Genomic DNA, 23,526 nt, shown 5'->3' with positions numbered 1-23,526 from the left:
TGCTAGAAAGACTCGTAAAGCAGCTCTGCAAAGGCCGTGCCGGTTACCTGCAACACGACTCTTCAGTTTATCTTTTAACACGCGTCAGGGTAGCGCCGCCATGTAGCTGTCCCAGGCTGTGAAGATCTGAGACCTGGCGAATTTTAAAAGCTTGGCTAACCTTTGCAAGGCAAACATCTCTGATCTTATTGCAATACTGCATTGCTGGGAACACTGGACGGATCATTGCAGCCGAGTGGTACTTAACTCTGGCCTCGGCCTGCGAATTTTTCAAAGACGGATCTCGGTGCTATGAAATTCCTTTTGGGTCTTAACACTTTCCTTGAAAACTGAATATATTTCAATAACTTTTCAGAACTGTTAGATCTTCTCGGAAGCACTGTCAAATGAATTGATCCCTAGATCAAAGCCCTGTGGGCTTTCATTTGGGGTGAAAAAATAAGAAAATTTTGTGTGCCAATATGGAGCCCAGCTTCTGGCTTCAAGGCTGGTACCCAAGCGTACAGGCACAGCACTTAGAAATGTTTTACTGAATCAGCCCTGCTGGAACAGAGCTTTGGGGACCAACTGTTCTCCACCATAAAATGCATCTCTTCATAAACACGTGCACCCCTGTGTTGGTCTGCAGCGGTGGTTTGTGTCCAGGATCCCAGAGCTAAACCCCACGCAGCTTTCCGGGACCATGCTTCCACACGCGGCTGGATGCTGCAGTCTGAGTGAGGGCTTAAATACCCTGAATAACATTTCTTGACAACGGTTTGCATTTAATTAGTCAAATTTATGAGCAGATACATCTATTGGTACATGAAGCACGTTGATTTGAGTATTTTTGTTTTCCTTTCATGTCCTCTTCATTCATTAGTACTGGCAGTCTATGAAAAAGAAATCTGTGGCTGCTGTAATCAAGAGAGATTGAGCTCTTGCTTTTCTCCCAGCTTCCCATCATTGACTATGATTTGTTGCATATGCCCCGGATTGGGCTTAATATATGCTGGCTGGAGGGAATTCAGACATTCAGGGAATTATAAATAATACCAGCACAGGCAACCTTTTTGCATTATCATGTCACACTGAAGTGTATCAGTTTTCAAAGCTATTTTCTTTTAGGCTTCTGCCATTTATTTTGTTGCTACCATTAGCCATGGCTTTCATTTTTCTGTGGATGCATGTTTGCTCTGTTCATTAACCTGAAGATGAATGATGCAAAATGAGATCCCAGAGTTCACTGAAGAGCGAAGAACCCAGGAAGGAAACAAAGTATTTATGTCTTTCAAATCCCACTCATCTATAGCTGTGTTGGGTGCATTTATAGAGATAATCCCTGGCTCTAAAACCTGAGAAATCGCAGTATTTCACTTTCTCCTTATGCTGCAGAGGTCCCATGGTCGTCAGCACAGTCATTTCAGTGGGAGGGGAATGGCTTTAGGACAGGGATAAGAAGGACGCCCAAATGCTGTTTGAAAACCAGGAAGGAAAAGCAGCACGGATGCATTATGCTGCAGCCTAGCTCTTCTAAATCCTGGGGTTTAACGTTTTGCATGCCTTATCAGTTCAGATGAAGGATGAGTGGAGTCCTGTGTCCTGGTCCATCCCTAAGGTGAGATGCAGCATCCCTTGGCAATCCACAGCTTCAGCTGCCCTGATTTTGTGTCTTGTTACTGGGTGCTGGAGATAGAAAGTGAAACCACTGACCTGCAGAGGTTTTTGAACAAACTCTGGACAATTTTCTTCAGGTATGGTTGCTGTAATGGATTTGATTTTTTTTATGCTTTCTGGATAAACCAGCATTGCTGATCACAGCTCCGTTTTAGAAAATAACCATAAAGGCATGGATAGGCTACTACTGACCTACAACTCCTTGTCTCTGCATGTGATAAATGTGTATAAAAGCCAACGCTAGAACTGATGGGAGTGTGCAAACGGGCTGAGAAGCACAATGTTTAAGCAAATTAATTTGGGCTCCCTTTATCTTGCAGACCAGCTCATTTTGTGCAAAATGTGGAACAGCAACACTGGCGTGCCTCATCCCGAAGCCTCCTTTGGGTCACACCAGGCAACTGCAACGGAGCCTGGTGGGCTCAGCAGACCTGTATCGAGGGAAAACATTGCTTGTCTCTAGATGCCTGCTTCACCTCTGGTCCAGATGTCTCCTTGCCCAATTTAAAGCTAATTACAGTTATACAGATGACTGCAGCCCTGCCAGACCCCATTCACATCGCCGTGGGGAATACTGCTGCTGCCGGCAGTCATCCCGCAGGGACGGAGGTTTGTCCTCACAGCCAGCCCCATTTCTCCCACTGGGCATGGCATGGGGAGACCCTGCCCTCACGGGAGCAGGCAGCTGCCTCGCGTGCAGGCAGAGGCACTGGCGCTCACTGGTGAGCAATGCCGGGTGGGAACAGGAGTGTCTCACACACAGGCTGCGTCTCCCTGGCATGCGGCACTTTTCCCTGGAGCAGATGCTTCCCGGAGTGTTTACACGTGCAAAGCACTGCTTTCAGCACAGCAAACGATGCATTCCTGCTTCACCACTCTGTGCCTGCATGCTCACACACACTTTTCAGTAGTTTGATTCCAAAATAGTGGGCCTGCTGGCTCGGGAGGGAGAGGATGGAGCAGAGCTCTCTGTGTAGGCGGGGGGAAGCGTAGGTGCTTGATCCTATTTTGCTGTCACCTCTGTTTTGCAGGAAGAGACTGTGGGAAGGGCAATGACTCACTTGCTGATGAATAGTGATTCGAGCACATCTCCAGGAGTGGGACAGATTCATTTCATAACCCCCAGCGTCTGCACTGCCCACTGCCAGGGTGCTGAGACGCGCAGATAACCACGCTGCTGGTGTCGGAGCTGGCTGCCTTTCAACCCCGTCTCGGTGAGAAGAGGATGGAAACCGGGGGTGGAGCAGTGTCTGCAAAGACGCCCATGGGATGGTGTTTAAACAATTTCGCCTCGGGGTAGAAGAAGGGAGCTGCAAATGTCTTTATCACACTAAGAATGCTTAACTGACTCTTTCAAGTAGGGGTAAACCCAGTCTCCCAGTAGGACATTGAGTTTCTTCCCCTAGCTGCAGCCTGGCCACCATTTCCCCGGACTGCTCGCCTTTTGGCTACTACCATGTTGCTGTGGGTTGAGGGGGTGCGTGTGCTCCCTTTCTGTCGTGAAGCCCTTGTTCAGGGCTGGCCCCGAGCCACAGCCGCACAACCCCGCTTACCTGCAGCCAGCTGCCTGGGAGGCTGCTTTTCATCCCCCATCCTCGGTGCTTTGCTGGGGATCTGGGGCAGGAGGGGGATCTAATGGGAAATGAGCAACTGTGGTTTTGCTAAATATGTTTTCTGAGCAGTTTGTGGCTCACTCTTACTGCAAGAGCAATGCCTTGCTAAAGATGCTTGTTTTACAAAGCATTTTTCCGAAGTAGCTGAGCTGTTAATGTCACTGCTACCTGAGCAGATTTAATTGTGCAGCTTCTTGCTTTCTGCTGAGCGTGACATGCTGAGAATGAAAATCACATACCTTTTTGCCAGGAAAAAAAAAAAATGCCATGTTCTGGAGCAGTTTTGAGTGTGTGTATCCCCCAGGGATTCATTCACATATTGTTCTGAGCTGCTTTAGCTGCCACGGTTTGCTGTGGCATTTATTAAAAGATGCCTTTAATATCATTCACCTTTTATCATCGCCCCGGGTTTAATTGAAACGATGTGTCCCTCTTTCCTACTAGTATCACGTTATTATGGTGTGTAGCGCACAGAGGTGCTCTCAGATGCAAACAGGAAGTTTTGGAATTAAAACCATACTTTTGAAGCAAAGGCATGCGCAGCCTTAAATCTCATTTTCTGCAAAGGCTGCACACTCTTACCTACCAACCTCTTCCTTGTAAAGGAGGACTGAAAAAAAAAAAGAAGCATGTCCCATCTTTTTGTTAGGCCTAATGAATGCCTTCATTCTGATCCTTTGTCCCTCTTGCTCCTGGTGCCCTGGCATACATATGCATCTTTTTATTTCAAGGGATAATAGAAGTGAGTGGAAATGATCGAAGGACGAATTTTGGGCGCTGACTTGCAAGCCTTCCCTGGCACTGCTTCAAGCCCAGGCACGTGCAATAGTCCCTGTAGTCCCACAGGGTTTCGGTGGCCTCTCAGACATGAGGGGCAGCAGGAGGCAGGTGGTGGCTGCACAGCAGCATCGGCACCCCTGGGATTTCAGCCCTGGCCCCGCTGGGGTGGCGGGGTGGCAGGCGAGGCTCTCGCCTCACCCAGGGCAAGAGACACCCCTGGGCCGGCTCCTCTGCGAGGGGGAGAGGAGGAAAGGCCCTGTAAAGACCGGGTTAAACCTTGTGTTATGGTAGAAGCAGAAATTTGGTGGAGTTTTCCTCTTGGTTTTAACAGGAAGGCAGAGAAAGGCAAATGTCCGCAGCATTCAGGCATGGCGTGGCTCGCACCAGCGAGCAGGCTGCTTGTGTGACACACCAGCCGCTTCCAACCGTCCATCTTGGGAAACAGCCAAGGAGCAGGAAACACACATGGTTTGAATGGAGATGATAGGCTTTGGAGTTTTTAACACAATTTGCTATTAGGTGAAGCACTTTCATAGCATGTTTATAGCTCTCTGTATATAGAAGCATCCGCAGTTCCCAAGCACTGGTGGTGAGGACCGGGCATCTCCCAGCTCCAGTTTGCACTTTCCCAGTCCCTTGTGCGAACAGCAGTAACTCCACGCCCCGCAGACAGGGGTGAGGTGATTCCTGTTGCTGAGAGGCCCATAGGGGAGGACAGGCTATATTTGTGCAAGCACATAAATCAGCATCAATGTCCAAATAGTATTAAATTAACTCAGAGAGGCTCTTTGACCATGCATGAGTAAAGTGACATATTTGCTCGAGTCCCTGTAAGAAGAGAATCTGGATTACTTCAGAGTGTTCACACTCAGACTTGATTTGCTTGATTCAATACCATTTTGCAGGAAAAAAACAAAGACAGTATCCCGCTTGTGAGTCAGCCCTGTGTACTGAACTGGGGGGGTGGTTATGGAGGAGCTTCATAAATCACAAAAAGCGTCACTTTGACAGAAATGCTGACAAATCCATAGCTGCACTGGCATTACCAGCTACGGCCACCGTGCTCCGCGCGCCGGGTAACGTTGCCACGACTCTTCTCTTGCTGTGATCAAAGCACTGGGATTTCAAAGTGAAATTCTTTTAGTCAGACCAAGTAGTCTTTGAATACATTAACTTTAAACCTCCCTAAAAATACTGGCAGCCGCTGTCTGGACTGCCCACATCTAGTTAGAGAGATCACAAGCCACAGTGATACTGATTTATAGAAATTGATCTCTTTCTTTACCTCATTACTGGGCTTTCCAGCAAATCTGTGCATTATTAACTCTTTAAAGCCAGACAACTGTATTTTTTTAGTTTAAACAAATCAATTTCTGCAGCTGGACAGTCAGGGCAGACTATTCCCACTGAGGGGTTCATTTACTAGCCCAGGGTGAGATACTTTAAGAAGGGTATTAAATGTCAAAAAGCTGTCGCAGCAGTTTTGCAGGTTACTATTAATCTAGTCCAGTAGAGCTGGTCATCACGGAGCCAACCCGCCACTCCAGTTTCTCCCATTTTTGTCCATTAGCCCTTGCACGTTGCTGAAAGTGCGTGGCACCAGCAGCAGTACCAAATCTGCCAGAGCATGCCGAGGTGGGAAGGTGCTTGCTGAAGCCTGAGCTCAAATCCAGATTAAGACCTCTCTCCTCTCGACACTTGCAGGTGGCTTCTCTTGAGTGCCCCAGCAGCCTGGAGGACATCAGCCTCGGGGCACTGGGGCCATTTCCTACCTGCCATTCCCTGTGCAGCCCGGTGCCAGCGGCACAGGACAGGTCATAGTCACGGAGAGCCAGAAAAAAAGGTCTGAGGGTGATTCGCTAAGGTTTGGGGTTTTTTTTTTCAGTCATCTTAGATTTGGGCATCTCTCAGCAAATGAGCTGTGGCTTTCCCCATGGAGCAAACTGAACCGCAAGACAGTACGATGAGCTCACATGCATGGGCTGGCCACAGACTGCAAACCTCCCCCTGCCGCAGTGCATCAGCGATACCAGCAGCACCTCAGGGTGTTTGTCTAACCTGCTTTTAAAGATTACCAGTGACAGAACTTCCACCACCTTCCCAGGCAATCTGTCCCTGCACCTCTCTGCTCTCGCTGTTTGTTAAAAAGGTTTTCCTACCATTAATTTGAATCCTTCTGGCTGTAATTTAAGCCCCTTACCTCCCTGTGAACTCACAGAACAAATTACTACCCTCCTCTCTGCAGCAGCCTCTTACGTATTTGAAAACTGCTCTCGCTTTTTCTTCTTTAGGCTAATGCCAGTGGTTTTGGTGTTTTCATCTCCTGGCACTGCGGCTGTGCATGGGCTGCTCCATGTCCTGGGAGCCCTATTCCCATCAGGGCTCATCTCTGCTGAGTAGCAGCCTTCAAATTTTGGTAGTGAATCAAACAGCAAGGATATTTGATAGAGGTGAAAGCTTCCACATGAACTAGAAAATTGCTGCAGCACATTTTTCACAGAGCGGGCCTGTTGGCCATATTGCAAATGAAGCGGGCTTCAGAAAAAAACGAGGTGGATTCAGAGAGTTCTGAGTGGGCTTTTAAGGACATTTTTTCATCCTGGGATGTAGAGAGCTCTGTTGAACACCCAAGATCAGCCCCTAGCCGAGCTCCAGGTATGGCTGCAAAAGAAAACTCTAGGTAGGAGAAACCACTGTCCAGTGGCGCTGTTCCTCAGACGGCCTCTCCTGGGTAAAATTGCTGCTGTTAAACACACAAAAGCTGTAAGATTTGTTGGAGAAATTGCAACTCACTCACTCTCTGCTTACTTTAAACTGCTGCATTTAATCCCTAGCACTGTAGCTGAGAATTCAGCCATAGCAATAAATCAGCGACGGGCTCTGCCCTGGACTCTGAGCTGCCTTTTGGCAGGAGGTACCAGCCATGGGAAGGCAGCGGAATTTCTGCGCCCTTTCCCTTGGCTTTAAATAACTGCACTGCTAAAGGGCACAGCCTGCATGAGGGCAGCTCTCAGCCCCTGCACCAGCCCCCTCTGCCCTCCCCACGCTGCTGGCCAAGCCCCCCTCTGCCCTGGGTATCCTTGGGGAACAGATCTCCACACACGAAGGACCAGGTTTTGTCCCCAGTCCCGGTCTGGGGGAGGAATTCAGCTGGACTCTGAATGTGCAATAAATATGCCCCTGCTCCCCCCCGGTTCAGCACAGCCCTTGTGCCCAGGTCAAGCTCAGGGGCAGGCAGGGTGGCGTGTGCGCACCGCAGCATCGTGTCCACCAGCTCCCCTCTGCTGACATCACATCAGAAGCGTTGAGTAAGAACTGACCTGTGCTGCTGCCGCTTTTGTCTCCATTTGTCTGATGGCAGTGAGCAAAAAAAAAAAAAAAAAAGTTTTTTTTTCTGACTTCCAAATCGCAGTAGGTGCTGAAACACTACAAAATGAACCCCCAGCTGCTGCTTCTGCTTCTCACATGAAAACTGTTGCATACATATTTACTGTGCTGATTAAACAGATCTGCTACTCTACAGTAAAACAGAGAATTAAAGCACCGTATTTGCAATTCTGTTACCAAATTACAATTCATAAATATTTGAGAAAATAAGGCTAGTTGCATATATGGTTACTGAGTGAGCACAGTTGCTGTATGGCTGCCACTTGCTATCAAAAACCAGAGTAGCATGGTGTTAAGTAATGCTTACTTCACAGTGGCGTCCTAAAATGAGAGCACTCTGAACCCACTTCTTCTGTCAGGATATATTTTTATTAAGGGTCAGTATGAACTCCAGAAGAAACTTTAAATAATTTTTGTCACTAGCTTCCCAAAATAGAAACAATCTCTAAACTGAATGTAGCTGAATTTTTAAATAGTGAGGTTCCAGGCACAATGCAAATATCTGCCACTTATAAGGCTATCAGGTAATTTAAATTCATGACAGTAGCTATAAACATGTATTGATGTTCAGTGGAGAAATGCAGGTCTGTATTACAGGGCCAGATCCCAGAAAATACTATATACAATATTTTGGCTCTTCATTTCATGCCAACAGTTCATTGTAAATGTAGGTATATGAAAAACATTCAGCATCTAAAAATCCTCTATATTTAAGCTTCCAGCTAAAAAGTAAACTTTTCAGTTATTACTACAGTAGTGTTTATTTCAAACTTGGTAGTAATTTTTCCAATCAGCATTACCAAGCCCATTCATAAGCGCACACTTTATAACATAATGATAAATGGAGTATCCACGTAGTTAGAGTGAGCTGTATTAGACAAGCAAAATGTCAAAGAAATTTCTGGACAATGGAGGTAGGAATGAAAGGTTCCAGATTATGCTAAGTTTTGTGGCCTGCCTCTAACACCACGGATTTGGTTCTACTTTTATCTGACAAAACAGATTTTCAGTTAGTTTTTCACTCCTTAAACTGTGTTGTGATAGCATTACCTACTGTGTAGTAACAACCTAAACAATGTATGTTTCAATCCAGTGTTTTGGCTGTCTTCAGAAGCAGTGAAAATTCTACATGGTTGAGCCAGAAATAGCTATTAATGCAAGCATATTTTGGAGTATGATTTCTCATCCAAAAATAATGATTTGCAGCTCCTGTAGAGAATCAATAGGATTCTTTTACTTTACAAGACATTTTGGACTGTGAGAACACCACGCACAATCACACTGTTCATTCATTTTGAAAGGGACAGTCTTCTACAATGTGCAAAATGAGACACACGCTCTGTTCCAGTCAGTATGTCTGTTACTCTGAATTGGTTAGCTGTCCCATTCTGCATTATTCTGATCATTGTTTTCCTCTTCTTCAGAATCAGCAGACACTTTCTTAATTCTCTGGATGACTGCCTTAATGCTTCTCTCTAGCTCATTAGTGGATCCTTTACTGACATCTTTCTCAGTATCTCGATTCACTTTTCTTAGTTTAACTCCTTGTCTTATGGCAGAGAGGATGTTGTCTTTTACAGAGGCATACGGATTTGGCTGTTCCACTCTGCGAAGATGAACTTCACTGTGTTTTAGAGAAGCCAAAACCTCATCCATGGAACCTGCGACAGATAAATGTATTGTTACCAGAAGAAAGAGCAAGACAACCACACTTAGTTGTATAAAACCCTACCCAAGTGTACAGGGTTCTTCCTTTCATCTTTGCTAGAGACAGGAGAAAGAATGGTCTGTTCTGGCACAGTCTTTTCATGTTTCTGCAACGCCAGGCCCTGGAACTGCTTTTAAAAAGCATTTAAATCTTTTCTATCTAGAATTGAGAATCCAGCGCCTCTTCAACATTATACAAGGTTGTGCTCTAAGGAAGAAATGATACACAAAGGAAGATGCTTCTTTTTCATTACAACTTTATGGGCTTTCAAAAAAAATTCACTGAACCAAAAAATCTCTTGTATTCTGTATTAGAAACAATCTACCATTCATCCTAGCTTGCTCAGATGCCCGCTGAGACTGTCAATTGCATTTTTGCTCAGCCAAGAGAAAAATGAAAGGATTTGAGTAGAAGGGCTTGAAACGGCACCACTGAAATCAGTGGAAGCCTGATCAGACCCTAAGCAGGCAGGCAGTTCTTTTCTGTATAGACTTAAAAAATAATTCTCATTTTACAACATGATTTAAATCTCAGGCGTATGTTTCTGAACTTCAGACCATAAAGGACACCATACTGAGAGAGCTTCCACTAGTTCTCTTGATACACGCTGCAATTTGTGGGTTACTCCGTCTGCTGGATTCTTTGTTGATAGCTTCAGACTGTTGGACAGGGAGGCAGTTTCCCTGGACAGCAGTCGACTCCTACAGCCATAGCTTCAGACCATCTGTGCCTCACAGCTAGAAGTATTTTTGCCATGCGCAGTGCACAGGTTATGTGATTAACATCAAGCACTTGAAATGTAACATTCTGTTAAATCCTGCAGTACCTTCAGAGACTGAGATGCCAGAAAAGCAAAGATCCACCAAGTTGTCCTGCAAAGCCTTCAGGTAAGAAAGTCTTAAGTCTATTAATCAAACAGGCTGCCTGGGAAAAACTAGTCAGACTAACAAATTAGAAAAGAAGTTTCCCTTGGAAAGTATGTTAACACATTATGGACAGTATATTCAACACCAGAATATGAACCTCTCCTGCTTTTCATGTGCAGAGACATGAGTGGCCCATGTGTAACTAAAACCAAGCTGTTTATGCAGCTGTTTCAGTAAGTTCCTGTGGCAGTATTTTATTGATTACTATTACAGCAATTAACATGTTTTTTCTTCATGAAATAGGCAAAAACAACCAATTGGATTTCTCCAATAAACAAAAAAGGATTGTTCTTATCCAAAAATAATGAAAGGACATCAATGTTAGACTGTAAATGGTAGTAAATATTAACTACTAGCAAGGCTGTTCCAGTAGCAGACTACACTGGTGTACAACTCCTATTTGTTAATCAAAGCTTCTTAAGAGTATCTGTGGTAGAGTTATCCCACAGACCTCCCAGACTGAAGTCCGCATGCTAATCCACAGGATGCACAGTAGTTTGTCACAGTAACTCGACTGCGTCTCAGCCCTTCAGCTGCTTCTACTTCCCCACACCTTGGAAGAGCTGAAAATGCTGAACTTTCCCTGATATTCCTGCCTGTGGTTTGCCTCTTAACTGAGAGGATACAAAGGCTGCGTAGATGTATTGTGAATAGTCTGAAAAGGAATGTACCACATTTAAAGACATGCTTCATTCTAGCATAAGCTCCACTGTGAAAAATGACAATAAAAAATTGCTGCCTTCTAACTTAGATCAATCTCCCTTACATAGTCAAAATATCTGCTTGCTTTAGAGATAAAAATAAGCCTGTTAGCAGGATGTAACCAGTGCAGCCTTGGGAGGCTGCTGAGCTCTATTCTCATTCAAACTACTGTTTCAATTGCTGAGTTCAGCCTTCAATTACACCTGCATGATCTTGCTAACAAAGCAGAGGTGTAACAGTGCGGAATTTTTGCCCTAGGAATATTAGTATGCCAAAACTATCCATCTGCCTTTCAAATCCTGGTGGAATTCTGCATGAACTCTCTTAAGAAATCTTTATTTAGAAACCAAGCAAATTGTAAGTGGACGCACGCTGTGCATACCTTAGAAATGCAAGCAGTCCAACTGCTAGCTCTGTAGTACATAAATCATAAACACTAAAGTGTAGCCTTACTACAACTACAAATCTACCCAAAGTGGTCTTCTGACTGGACAGGTGACTAATCCTCAATCAAAATACCACATTCGGTTCGAAAGTTGCAAAATTATGGCAAGAACAAACCTGATAATAAAAGTTGCTTCTCACCAAACAACATGAATAAACACCCTCTCCTTTCTTCTGACACCTTCCTACCTATTACAGCAGTGGGGTTTTCAGTGTCATGAGAAATGCAGGTCCTGAATTAAGATCTCCACAGAACTAGAAGTGCTGTGATTAATCATCGTTTAAACTAACCTGTAAGGCTGTACCTAATAAATGTAGGATTCCAGCAGAGATTCAAGTTCAAATGTCCTAAAAAATTGACCTGTCCAATTTGACAGCACTTCCCCAAAAACACGGAGTCACACACTCTGAGCATCAGGACCCTGTGAAGTATATCAAATGGGATACACAAATCATTGTTACTCATTTAACATCCTGAGTTATGGTCAGTGTTATTGTATGTGGTTTCTTAGACTAAGCTTTCCAAGAGTTTCATTCCCTTGAGCAAGACTGCACACTATTCCTGTTCAGAACCAAAGGGAGGGAGAACAGAAAAATACAGGAAACAAAGAAAAAAACACCAGTCGATGTGAGCCTTCTTACCTATGTAATTATTTATACACCTCCTGGATGAGTCATCCTGTTTGTGCAGTGCAGGGCTTTCTGTGGGGCTATCAGAGCTAAGGGGAAGTGGTTCATCCTCTGGTGATGATGGTGTCTTTAACTGGAGAGGTAAGGGGGGAGGTGGAGAAGGAGGGGGTAAAGGAGGAGGGGGTGGAGGAGGTGGTGGTGGTGGCAGCAAGGATGGAGAGACCATCAACCCCTCGCTGTGCTTCTGTAGCTCTGTGTTGCCATCAGTAACAAAAATCTGGACAGGGATATCTGCTGGGGTATTCTGATATGAAGCTTTTGATTCTTTGGCTTCTACTAGCAGTATGCTCTTTGGCTGCTCTGGAGCTGCCCTTGTTCTCAACGAAGGTGGACAGGACAGTACTGCAGCCTGCTGAGTGATGCTTTGTGGCAACTTGGGACTGAGAGGCTGGGGACGAGATGTTTTCAGAACAACATGAGCTGGACACTTCTGAAAAACAAATTGTAAGGCAGAAGGTCACATCTCCATTGGACTGGCCAAAACATCAACCCCAAAGAGACAAAAAGCCAGAGAGTACAGACCTGTCCCACTCATCCATTCAAGCAGAAAATTCAACCCTGAACAGATTTAAATGGATATCAAGGTATTTCTTTCAAAGCCATTTCCTCACTCATACTCTTTGCAACAGGTTCTGCACCTGGAAACTATATCCTTAGTGGATATAATCCTCTTGACTCATTACACACAACCGTATTTTAGGCTATCCAAATGGTTGTCTCTGATTTGGACTGTGCTAACACGTGAGTTATGGCTATTTTCTGACACTGTGTTTTGACACCATTTAGGACTACTGTAACACAGTACTTGCCTCCCTGAATGTTTTCAGCCTCTCCAGTGTTTTCTGACGTTCCTGGCTTATCCAAGCTTTTTTCTTTTTCTCCTCCTCTTTTTGCTTGTCTCTCTTCTGCATTAAAAAACAAGTAAGTGAGCCTTAGAGTGTGAAAACAAGCAACTGCCAGATTCTCCAAGGCTGCTATTCAGTACTCACTATCTGTATGCTGTGATGCTGCTGGAAGCGTTTTTTGCTTTCCTCTGCCTGTTGCAGTCTCTGACGATGGCTTGCTTCACATTGATCCTGGTAGAACAGCAAAATTCACGCAACCTTTGGTTAGTTCCCATTTACTGTGCACCATCTGTGCCATTAACTCCTGTGCACAAGCCACTAAACAGCGACCAAGGCCAAGTGCCTGGCTGGGCCAGGAAGGATAGCTAAGCTCAACCAGTGGCAGATGTGAGACCCTGAAGGTAAAGTCTGTGGGACTCCTTCATGGCTAAAGCCAATGGGATCTTTTGTTCTCCTAATTAGTGATAGGGTTATTCATGCTGCAGAGCAAATATACCCAGATCTGAACCGATGCCTCTTACACTTAGCTTAAAAAAAGGAGAAGAAAGAAAAAAGACAAAAGCAGAAAAACAAGCTCTGAAGAAATTTCACTCAGGTGCCAGCTGAAGGAAAGGGGTGCAAAGGCATGAGGAAGAAGGCAAGCAGGAAGCTAGCAGGGCATTACAAAAATACAAGGCTACTTTTCCCGCCCCTTATTTGCCATAGGTCCCAGTATAAAAGCCAGGGAAGCAAAGGTATGGGAAGCACAATGAATGTCTAACAGGGATACCTTCTGTTAGTAACAAAATGCCACAGAGAAGCTGCAGGCTTCAATATTTTCTCTGGGAGACGCTATTTGTCACTGTGCAGAGGGGGATTATCCACATGGCTGGGTAAGCATTTGCAAATCATCTGGCATTTGGCTTTAGCGTTATATAACCAATAGACAGCAATTAAGTGAATGAAAACAGAAGCAAAGGAAGTGTCTGCCGAGGAAGCAGTCGCAAGCAAGAGACAATGGTGGCTCACAAAACATTTCCAATGTCACTCCCATTTTGTCCAGTCTAGTGAGAGGTAAAAGGCCAGAGAGACTGGAGCTTAAACTTTGCGCTCTGTCTCAGCAGGACTGTGCAGGTGTAAGGTAAGCTCAGCTCACTGGGAAGGTTCATGAGAGTCAACTGTGATCTCACTTGTGTCTTCCTAGTGTTCTGCTCTGAATGAGAAACAAAGGAAAAAACTGCCCTTTGCACAGAACTGTGAGGCTGGAGAGAGAATTGCAGCAGTTATTCCCCTCCCTCCCATTCAAAGGTAAATTATCACTGTGTGGGTTGCTCTGTCACTGCAGCTTCCTTCATTGCAGGCCAGGCTTCCTCCTGTACTGCAGCTGTGGTGTATAAGTCTGCCAGGGCAAAGCTCCAGCTGGCCACAGCAGGGCTCTGGTAAGGTTTAGCTGATAGGGGAACACCTCCTAGGTCACCCATGTAAGTTTGTGCTCTCTTAATAAACTAGAGGGGCACTTGCACCACACAGTGGAATGTAAAGCTAGATTAAATCACATTGCCCCTCTTTCTGTTTGGAGGCCTTGGCACTGAGTCACATATCATCTTGTATGCTCCACCCAAATATTCCCTAGCTGTTTCCTAGCCATCCCTCATGAGTCAAGACATCAGCTAAAGAAAATGCACATCTCCAGGACTGCATTTACTTTTTTGTTCCTGAGGTAGGCTCTCCTGGCACAGACAGTCCCACGCTTTGACTCCAACTGCTTAGTCTTCTGCCTCAGCACCGTCATTTCTGACAAGTTAGCGTAATGTTGTCCCATTGTCTGTTCAATGACCTTGAGCTCCTCAGGATTTTCACATGTATCATAGTAAACAACTTCATCCTGTTTCTCTAAAAAGGCATTTGGCATTTTTTTAAAAAACCCAAAAATTGCCACAGTTATTTAAACATTTAAAGAACTAATGACATTTTAAAAGCCATTGAAAGCAGTTAGTTATTAGGAATTGTAATGCTCCAGAGCCGAACTTGGTCCTTCAAAGTCTTATGCAAACATGTCATGTTACTCACAGGGGTGCTTTGCAGGATCAAATTTATGCTGTTAGCATTTGTTGTTATTTAGCTTCCTCTTTCAAATGTCTCTCTGTGCTTTAACTCCTACCTTCATCAACTGGAGTTTTCCTGGAAAACTGAAGACTCTGCTGATCAACACTGGGTGACTTGTTTCACTATTTACCAGGTTTTAATTATGCAACAAGCAGGAGCAATGTTCACTTCACGGTGTACACAGTAATAGAGAATTCATAAGCACAAATAAGTGTAAACAAGACTGGTGCCTAGTTTGGTCATAAATATGTTACGAAGAGACACTTAAACTGGAATATAGCAGTACTCAAGTACCATCTAGCTATAATCACCTCTTCTTTTGTCATTACAGGATGTATTTTGCAATTTCTACATGTTAGATTACACAGATATATGATGAATTTCAGAACCCGTTTCAGCAGGTCACGATATCCAGAGTTTCTACACATAGATCCTGTAACTACGAGAACAGTTAAATATTTTCAGCACAAATTATTCCATATGCTAAACCACTGCATGCGCATATCACAGCTGCTGTGAAGGTGAGCTATCAGTGTGACTATTTTTTTAAACTTGTGTTATCAAATTAGTGTCACGTTAGTCAGAAGACATAATATCAGATGGTGCCACGACATCAATGTTTTCCAATGATGCTCTCTACTATCAAGACCTGAGCACTGATAATCATCCTTTTTTTCTTTTTTGAAGTGAAAACAGAGCAGGCTATATCATTCCTGTGTTTTGGATATGTGCTTAAATGTTTGTTTATTCTTACCTTTAATCTGTCTCCTTAAAGTGTCCAACTGTACAATAAGCAGCATCTCTTCATGTTTCAATATTTCAAGCTGTACATTATATAATTCCAGCTGCATTTCATAATATTGTATTTCCAGCTCCTCCACTACAGTTAAGTTCTCTTCTTGTTCACTGAGGTTCTCCAACTGTATAGCCCCAAATAGAAAATAAAAAGCATTAATAACAAAATATGCACACACAAACATGCACGGATTCACAAGTACCTGTACAGAGCCTGGCCTAACTGGCAGCTGCTTAGGTGCTTTGGTATGGAAACAACAGAACATTAGAAATGGCTTGGAGCAGAAACTCAGAGGAGCAGAGAGCCTTATTAACTGAAAGTGTAATTTTACCTTAAGTCTACCAGGAAAGACTTCATTATAATCTGCACAAATAATACTGCTCCTGAAAACAATTATACATGGTGCAGTACACTACTCTTGGAAAACAAATATCAAGTACTCCTAGAAGCAGTTAGATAGCATCAAATCAAGAAGATTAGAAGATTAATATTAAATAAATATCTTTATTTTGCAGTGTCCTCTGAAAATAATATCTGGTCTTTATCTCCCTAAAATGAACAATTTTAAAGGTTAATATCACAAATGCTAACATGACACTTGAACTGTAAAAGCATGTATCTTAACCTTTCCTAAGTGTCCTCATATGTGCAGGAGCACTTTTAAAAAACTGGAGACATGCATTTTTTCTGCAACTTAAAACCATGTTGAAAACCTAAGCTGTTTCACAGACAAAGACTTTGAAAGTCTACTCCCATGACCACCCTGGTAGGTTTTGATCAGCCCTTCACAGAACAGTGACAGAAAAGGAGGCTTTTCTTACATTTTTCTGAATGCCAGCTCTCTTCTGTTTCAGGCACAACTCTCGGGCCCTCAGATGCTGAAGGGTTTCTTTAGCTAACATACATTTCAGGTTTTCTAGCCGTGGCAAAGCAGATGCCCACGTGGCTTTACCAAATCTTTCCTGATCTTGTTCCATCTGTTTGTGCATTGCTGCAGATTAAAACATTGCAATAAGATATGAGAAATGCAGTATGTGTTTCTACTATAGCTGCAGTACTAAAAATTCTGATGCTATTAAACAATTTCTGAAGTTCTTTAGAAATTACAAGACTAAAAGGTTTAATTTATGATTTTATATATGTAAGTAAAATACTTCACTGTACCATGGAAACATACCTTAACAGTTACACAGCAATCTACTCAGTTAACATGCTGAAATCCTTGAGGCTTGCATATCAAGCATCAGAAATGCACGTGGGTTTTGTTCAGAGGTTTGCAGCCATAAGTCTCAGGCCTTGATGATGTTTATGTGCAAGCCAAATGCAAGTTGTAACCCAAATTGGTTAAAAGATATAAATCTTAAGTGAATAAAATGCTTCTTTCTTAAGGTGGAAACTTGTCCTAACCTCAGGGTCTGCAGAGAGAGACCAGCAAAGGTGACAAGAAGAGCTCTCAGTCCCCTAAGTCAACCTTTTGTGTAAATCATAGAATCATAGAATGGTTTGGGTTGGAAGGGACCTTAAAGATCATCTAGTTCCAACCCCCCTCAACTAGACCACGTTGCCCAAAGCCTCATCCAACCTGGTCTTAAACACTTCCTGATTACCTGCCAGAGCCTTTACGGTTTCCTTGAAGTAGTTCACAGTGATATCCTGAATGGAGCACACAGCATTCTCAGCTCGCTTAGTCCATACTTCAGCATCTTTCTGCAAAGCTGCTACTCTTTTAGGCCCCAAATTATCATACTGCAAAGATTTCTGCAAGGAGACAACATTCTCAGTTACCAACTGGTTACCACAGTGGTGCAGCCCGCATTACGCTATACTTGGAGACATTTCAAGCAAGGCAGAGCACAGTGGCAAACATGACCTTCCCCTCATTTGACATAAAATGAATCATTACTCATACCTATGTATTGCCCCGTTCCTCATTCTCTGGGCTAACTCGGAACCTGTGCTCCCCAATCACGACTTCACGCTTAACTTTGGATTAATTTATTTCTTAAAGTATTTTTAAACTATCATGTTAAAAATCATGTCCAACACAAGTGTTTTTAGTTGTTACTAAAAGTAACTCAAAACCACTCTTCTACGTGCAATGTTCTCTTCTATTTTTCCCCTTGTGTTGACAGCACATTGCACTGTCAGGTTCTCCAGTTTGGCAGTTCTTTCACACAGGAACAGGGATATAGAAATGTAAGAGAGTATTTTCAAGTCCACAAAGAGTACATGGGTACAAGACCAGTATATTTTTAATATTTTTTTAAAGAATGTGATTCCAAATGAGCCTAAATATTCTTTTGAGTTGTGGTTGGTTTTTTTTTTAAATACTAAAACAAACTTTCTGCTTCATCCATTCCAATTTTCACTTTAATTTTCAGTACAGCATACTGGGTATTTTATCTTCACAGATTTACACCTTCAGTAGCCAAGAACCTTAGTCTAAACTTAAAACTGTTCTCTTTTTTTAGAACAGCTCCCTTCAATTTTAACAGACTATTTAAGGAAAAATCAAAATAGTAGATGGCTGTCTTTTCCAGGGGCATCATAACTTTCAGTATGTGCTTCCAGTTTAAGATGCACATAAAATTAAATGGACGAAGTGACAACCGACATGTTCTAATCTGTACTTCTAGCAGGTTGTAGCAGCAATAGGAAACTTTGTGTGGTAGGGTCTCCATTCTACCACTGCAACTGAGCATTCTCAATGTCACAAACTAATCCCACTGAAGGTGGCACAACGGCATCAACTTAGATCTCTGCAAACTCAGCCTACCAGAGAGTAATCCGCAGAGGGGGGGAAAGCTTGGGAACGTTTTCCTTTTAATTCCTCAAAACAGAGGGAAGTGGAACTCTGGTGGGAAGACAGCTGCAGTTCTATTCAAGCCAATACCATGGATTCAGAGATCCTCTGAGAGCAGTTCTGCACTAACTCTGAATTTCTCAGTCACGTTTGGTGGCTTGGCAGGGGGAAAAAAAGAGTAGGTAAGCACAGAAGTAGGGAACATTAAGTGATTTGAGTCTAAATTGCTCCAAGAGCAGCTGATGCCCTACTGTATAACTCAGCCTTCCACTGTGCAAAGGCAGACCTACCAGGATTTCCAGTTTGTACAGTGTCGCCAGCTCTCGCATATCTCTGAAGGGCTGCAGTAAATACTGGTAGAATTGTGTTGCCATGGTGACCAAATCCTGATAAGTTTCGTCTTCTTCTTCATAAACCTTCATCAAAGCCACCATTGTGTCAGCATTTTCATGCTGCTGAAGAACCTAGTGGGATAAAAGGTAAATCAGACTTGGCTGCTTTGCATTTGTGTGTGCTGACGAGCTTTGGTGGAAAGGACCTGCCTTTTGTCATTTGATGAACCGGTGAGACTTCCTGCTACACAGGAGGCATATGCCAGGCATTCAGCAGCCACCCCTAGCTGGAAATATCGTTAACACCATGCTGTTAAAGGCACTAATTGCTGCATGTTGCATTGGGAGACTGCAAGGAGAGAGAATCATGCCTAGGGTTTCCACCACAGGAATTCTAATAGCTCTGTGCAGATGACTTGGTTGCTGCTTTTTATAAACACAAATGGGAAACTGGGGAAGTCTCTGTATGGGAAGGACAAGTAAGGTATTCTTAAACTACCTCTTGCATTGCTTCCACAATTACTAAATGCCTGCTCACATTAAATGAGTTTCTGGATCCAGAATTTCTGACTTAGGGCACAGGAAAATCAAATTGCCATTTTAAAATAAGAATTCAGAAACAGATTTCTACTCCTGATATAGCCTGCAGTTAAATTCCTTTCACATTTGTGTAATTTTTAATAGTTTATTCTAATCTCAATTCTAGCAATATTACGCTTTGTGACTTGTAATTCTTCCAAGGAATGATTGCCTTCCTGATACACTAGTCCTTATTTAAGGTCTTTATTTCCTTCTACGACACAAAGTTGGAAACTTCCCTTTAATTGCATTTGTTTACTGGCACCAATCAAAGCTTCAAAGATTTTTCTTTGACAGCAGCTAGCAGAGACCATGGTGCGCTCTACGTGCCAGGATAGTGAGCCAGCTGAGAGAACACGGCTAAGTTCCACTGGGAAACACAGACCTTCCTGGAAGGACAGTGTTCGTTCTACAGCTCTGTAACAAGGGAAGGGAATAGGGTGTTAGGTGCTACAACAATAAGAAAAAGCATTAGAAACATAAGCTTGATTGTGTTGCAACTGAAAAGCACTGGAATTAAACCACCACCTTTGCTCTTGCCAGCTGAGTCTGGGTAAGACAACAGGAGCAAAGTTCCCAGCTGTGAAGGCATTTCCCCAAGGAAAATCCACAGAAGTCAGCTCAAGGGCATTTCCCACCCATTCTCCCTCCAGGCCTGGCACAGGCAGGACAAGGGAACACAAGGATCTGAACTGCAACATCTCTGATAATCCCAGAAGTCCTGTAGCCCTTTAGGCTTCCCAAGGAGCTCCTGGTGCCTCAGAGACAGTCCCAGGGCCCACCTGCAGCAATTTAACAGTCTGCTTTTCCCTCACTATCAAAGCCAAATAGAAACACAATAGTTCACTTCCTGCTTCCCATACTCAAAGCAAAAAGTAAGGGGCATGCTGCTCCCGGAAGATGTTTATAGTGAGTAGAGGGGAAGTATTAGTGACATTTTAAAGTCAACTCATGAAAAAATTATTCATTACAAGGGTTTGGGGGTTTAAGGGTTGTTTTGTTTTTTCTGTGTGTAAAAGCAAGGATTTTACTTTCAAAATCTGATATTCTTTTCACAGAATTCTGGTTTGCCATTAGCCCAACTGACTCCTGTGGTTGTTGTAACAGTATTGCTCCAGGGTTATTTCCTTTGTCTTTGAACACATACACATGAAAAAAGTATTCAAACAATACTACTCTACTCCATCTTGTACTGGTATCTTCCACATTCTTCAAAATTAATTTCCTGGTCCAAAGGATGAAGTTTTTGAGAAGGAAATGGATGTAAAAAGGGAAGAAGGATGCTCTGAATCTTAAGGCTAGTTGAATGTCAGAAAAGGCAAGTTTTATTTCTTGAATCTTACATAATTTCATCTAGACTGCAATATAATGAATTTATGTCCCTGTTGGGCCTGCAATACAACACTTCATAGCATGTTTAGCCATATCTAAAATACAGTTTGAAATAGCAGAATAACTGGCACTGAGTTATACTTAACCACCAAATCCCAAACTGCCACATGGCTGTACATGCTTGTGCTGCTTGCAAGAGAGCATGGTGGCTAGAATTTATTTCTAACTGGGCCACGAACTGTCATAGTCAGTTATGAAAACTGTAGCCTTTGCATAGAACACTGTGCATGAACTTCATGTTGTTCTTCAACTTGTCTTTTTAAAAACAGTATCTTTCTGAAACAGGAATGTTGTTACAGCTGTTAACTACTGAAATGGGAAATAGAAGGCTAAAGCCAAGTGTCTTGACTTTCCCCCAAAGCATGATCATTTTTATAAAACACCTTTCAGCTTACTTTGCCAGGAAATAGACTGCAAACAGATACTGCAAGAAAACTGTAGCAGCAACACACTAGTGAGCTTAAAGTATCTGTAACCCTTGTTTTGATGTACCGATGCCCTAATTGCAACCATGTTACTAGATACCGTCCTTTAAATTCATGCTTACTACAAGGGGAAAAATCCAGGAACACATCTCCAGCAAGAAGAAACTTACGGTACTAAAGGGAGAAAGGACTATCATCATCACTAGTTTATACAATCATTAGGCCAGTATTTGACACTTAAAAAAACATAACACAATTTCTCTGACTGCGGAATACCTATTTGGTGTAGGTCCATGGCTAAGTTTGGTTTTAATAAAAAAAAACTTGACTGAGAATCCCCCAGTTATAGGCATTACTGCAAGCAGGCAGTCTGAGACCTTCATAGAGAAGTTAGAAAATTAAAGCATGATCATATTCTTCCCTTTGGTTACCGTTCCACCCATTGCACAACACTGCTGGATATTTTTACCAATGTGTTTTTGTAGGAGTGCTTGCAAGCAAGCGCCTCAACATTTTTATACTAACTGCGCACCCGGAGCTGGCTTATTCTCCACTTCATAAAGTGGCACTTACAAAGACTGATGACGCTCAGTACTTCAGAAAGTTGACCTAGCAGTTTCCAGACAATCAAAAAAGTTTTTGTGTAGGTACTAATCCAAACATAGGACAATACCTGAGCAAGATGATATTAGTGACTTGGTCACACTTGCTCACGTTACCCAAACGTGAGTCTGACCCGAATTACCAAAAGTCTTGCAGCAGAGGCTGCTAACCTCATGCACACAACTCCCAGGTGAGCAAGAGGTGCTAAAGCAGAGGCTCAGACAGGTGCACCTGCGAGCCGGGCTGCAGCACAGAACAGCACAGGCAGTCCCACACCGAGGGAAACCTGCAGGGAGAGCTGGGGGTGGCCCTGCAGCCCCCCCCCACCCCGAAGCCCTCAGGCCGCTGCACTCCCTCAGGCGAGCAGGCCCAAGCCACTGGCCCCCTCAGGCCTCGCCGGCGCTGCGGGGCGGCCCCCCCGCCCGGCCCCAGCACCCGTACCAGCCGCAGGGCCTCCTTGGCCCGGGCCAGGTGGCCGCGCAGGGCCCTCCCACGGAGCTCGTGGAGACTCTCGAAGTACTCATCATCGCGGAGGCGGCGGTCGGCGGCAAAGAGGGCGTCCAGCACCACACGGCCGCCGCAGAGCTCCAGGGCCCAGCCCAGGTAGCGCTCCAGCTCCCGGCACAGCTCCTGCACCTCGGCCTCCCCCGGCGCCGCACCACCGGGGAACAGCACAGCCCAGAGCCCCCCGCCGCCGCCGCCGGCAGCGCCGGGCAGCGTGGGCGGCAGCGCGGGGAAGGCGGACTCCAGGCGTGAGCAGACGGCCGCCAGCTGCCGGTGAATGCCGCGTAGGGCCGACGCCGAGAAGAGGCCGGCCCAGCTTTGCGGGGCCTGCGCTGCCGCCTCCGCCCGGCCGTGGCAGGTCACGGCGAACGCACCCTCCACGCCGTTCCAGCCCACAAGAAAGCGGAGCCGCGGCGGCTGAGACTCGGCGAAGGCGGTGTCACGCACGGCCACCCACCCCTCCAGGCTGTCGGGCTGCGGCTCCATGATGGCGGCGGCGGCCGCCGCGCAGGCCCCACGCCCGCGGAGCGAAACAGAAACCGACAGGCCTTAAAGGCGCCGCTCGCGCACGCAGCGAGGGGGCGGGCCCCGCGCGTCGCGTCGCCGGCAGCTGGCGGAGCCATTGGCGGGCGTCGCCCGAGGGCGGGTCCAAGGCGTGGCCGCCGGAGGGGGCGGAGTGGGCGGCCCTCACACAGCTCGCACGAAAATAAAGAATAAAATTGAAAGAGTAGGAGGGCAGGCCTGCGCAACGCACGCAAACAGCCTCGAGTGTGGGGAAAAAAACTTATTTTCGTGAAATAAGCAGTTATTTCTGTGAAGAGTGGTGGGCAGGGTGCATAAGACACACAGCCCTGCGGGAAGGAGCACGGGCATTACCTCAGGGTGTCCCTGCGCTGCGGGAGGCCTCCGCCATTTTCCTGTGCCCCATGGGTTTGAGCCGTTGACTGGCTGAAGGAAAGCTGCCGTGTGCAAGTGGTTTTCCAGCCACTGTTCCTGTGGGCCTGGCAAAATTTCACAAGTTGTTCCCAGCCAAAACCTCATGCTCCTTCCCTGCACTTCAAAATGGAGACATACGCTACCCTGTGTCAGCATTCAAGCCCAGGGATGGTGGGTGGCCGCATGCACACGCTGTGCCACGCACCCAGAGGCCATGGCCGCAAACCATCCTAAAGTCAAATGGTACTGGTCCTTAAATCAAATTTGGTCCTAAGGTTGGCATACTTATTATACCACCTAAATACTGCCTCGCAGGCCTC

At 44.8% G+C, this 23,526-nt stretch overlaps 1 protein-coding gene across 4 annotated transcripts; it reads right to left on the bottom strand.

Annotated features, from left to right (window-relative positions):
* Nucleotides 1-7,786: 7,786 nt before the first annotated feature.
* Nucleotides 7,787-22,905, bottom strand: WHAMM (WASP homolog associated with actin, golgi membranes and microtubules). 4 transcript variants are annotated; one of them, XR_008578576.1, is made up of 11 exons: nucleotides 22,208-22,835; nucleotides 18,726-18,899; nucleotides 17,240-17,390; nucleotides 16,454-16,623; nucleotides 15,591-15,756; nucleotides 14,436-14,623; nucleotides 12,896-12,982; nucleotides 12,716-12,811; nucleotides 11,859-12,336; nucleotides 11,508-11,638; nucleotides 8,962-9,097 (listed from the first exon to the last, which is right to left on the bottom strand). XR_008578576.1 is itself a non-coding variant. In XM_054836377.1 (10 exons), the coding sequence occupies exons 1-10, from the start codon at nucleotides 22,891-22,893 to the stop codon at nucleotides 8,811-8,813; spliced, it is 2,046 nt and encodes a 681-aa protein (XP_054692352.1). In that variant the 5' UTR covers nucleotides 22,894-22,905; the 3' UTR covers nucleotides 7,787-8,810. The 4 variants fall into 4 exon arrangements, 3 of the variants coding, with proteins under 3 accessions (XP_054692352.1, XP_054692350.1, XP_054692351.1); XM_054836377.1 differs by lacking the exon at nucleotides 11,508-11,638 and having other exon boundaries at nucleotides 7,787-9,097; nucleotides 22,645-22,905; XM_054836375.1 differs by lacking the exon at nucleotides 11,508-11,638 and having other exon boundaries at nucleotides 7,787-9,097.
* Between the last annotated feature and the right edge of the window lie 621 nt (nucleotides 22,906-23,526).

This window comes from Grus americana, chromosome 10, assembly GCF_028858705.1.
Source record: "Grus americana isolate bGruAme1 chromosome 10, bGruAme1.mat, whole genome shotgun sequence".
Taxonomy (NCBI): Eukaryota; Metazoa; Chordata; class Aves; order Gruiformes; family Gruidae; genus Grus; species Grus americana.
Note: the sequence above shows the minus strand (reverse complement) of the source record. Positions and strands in the feature narration are given on the sequence as shown.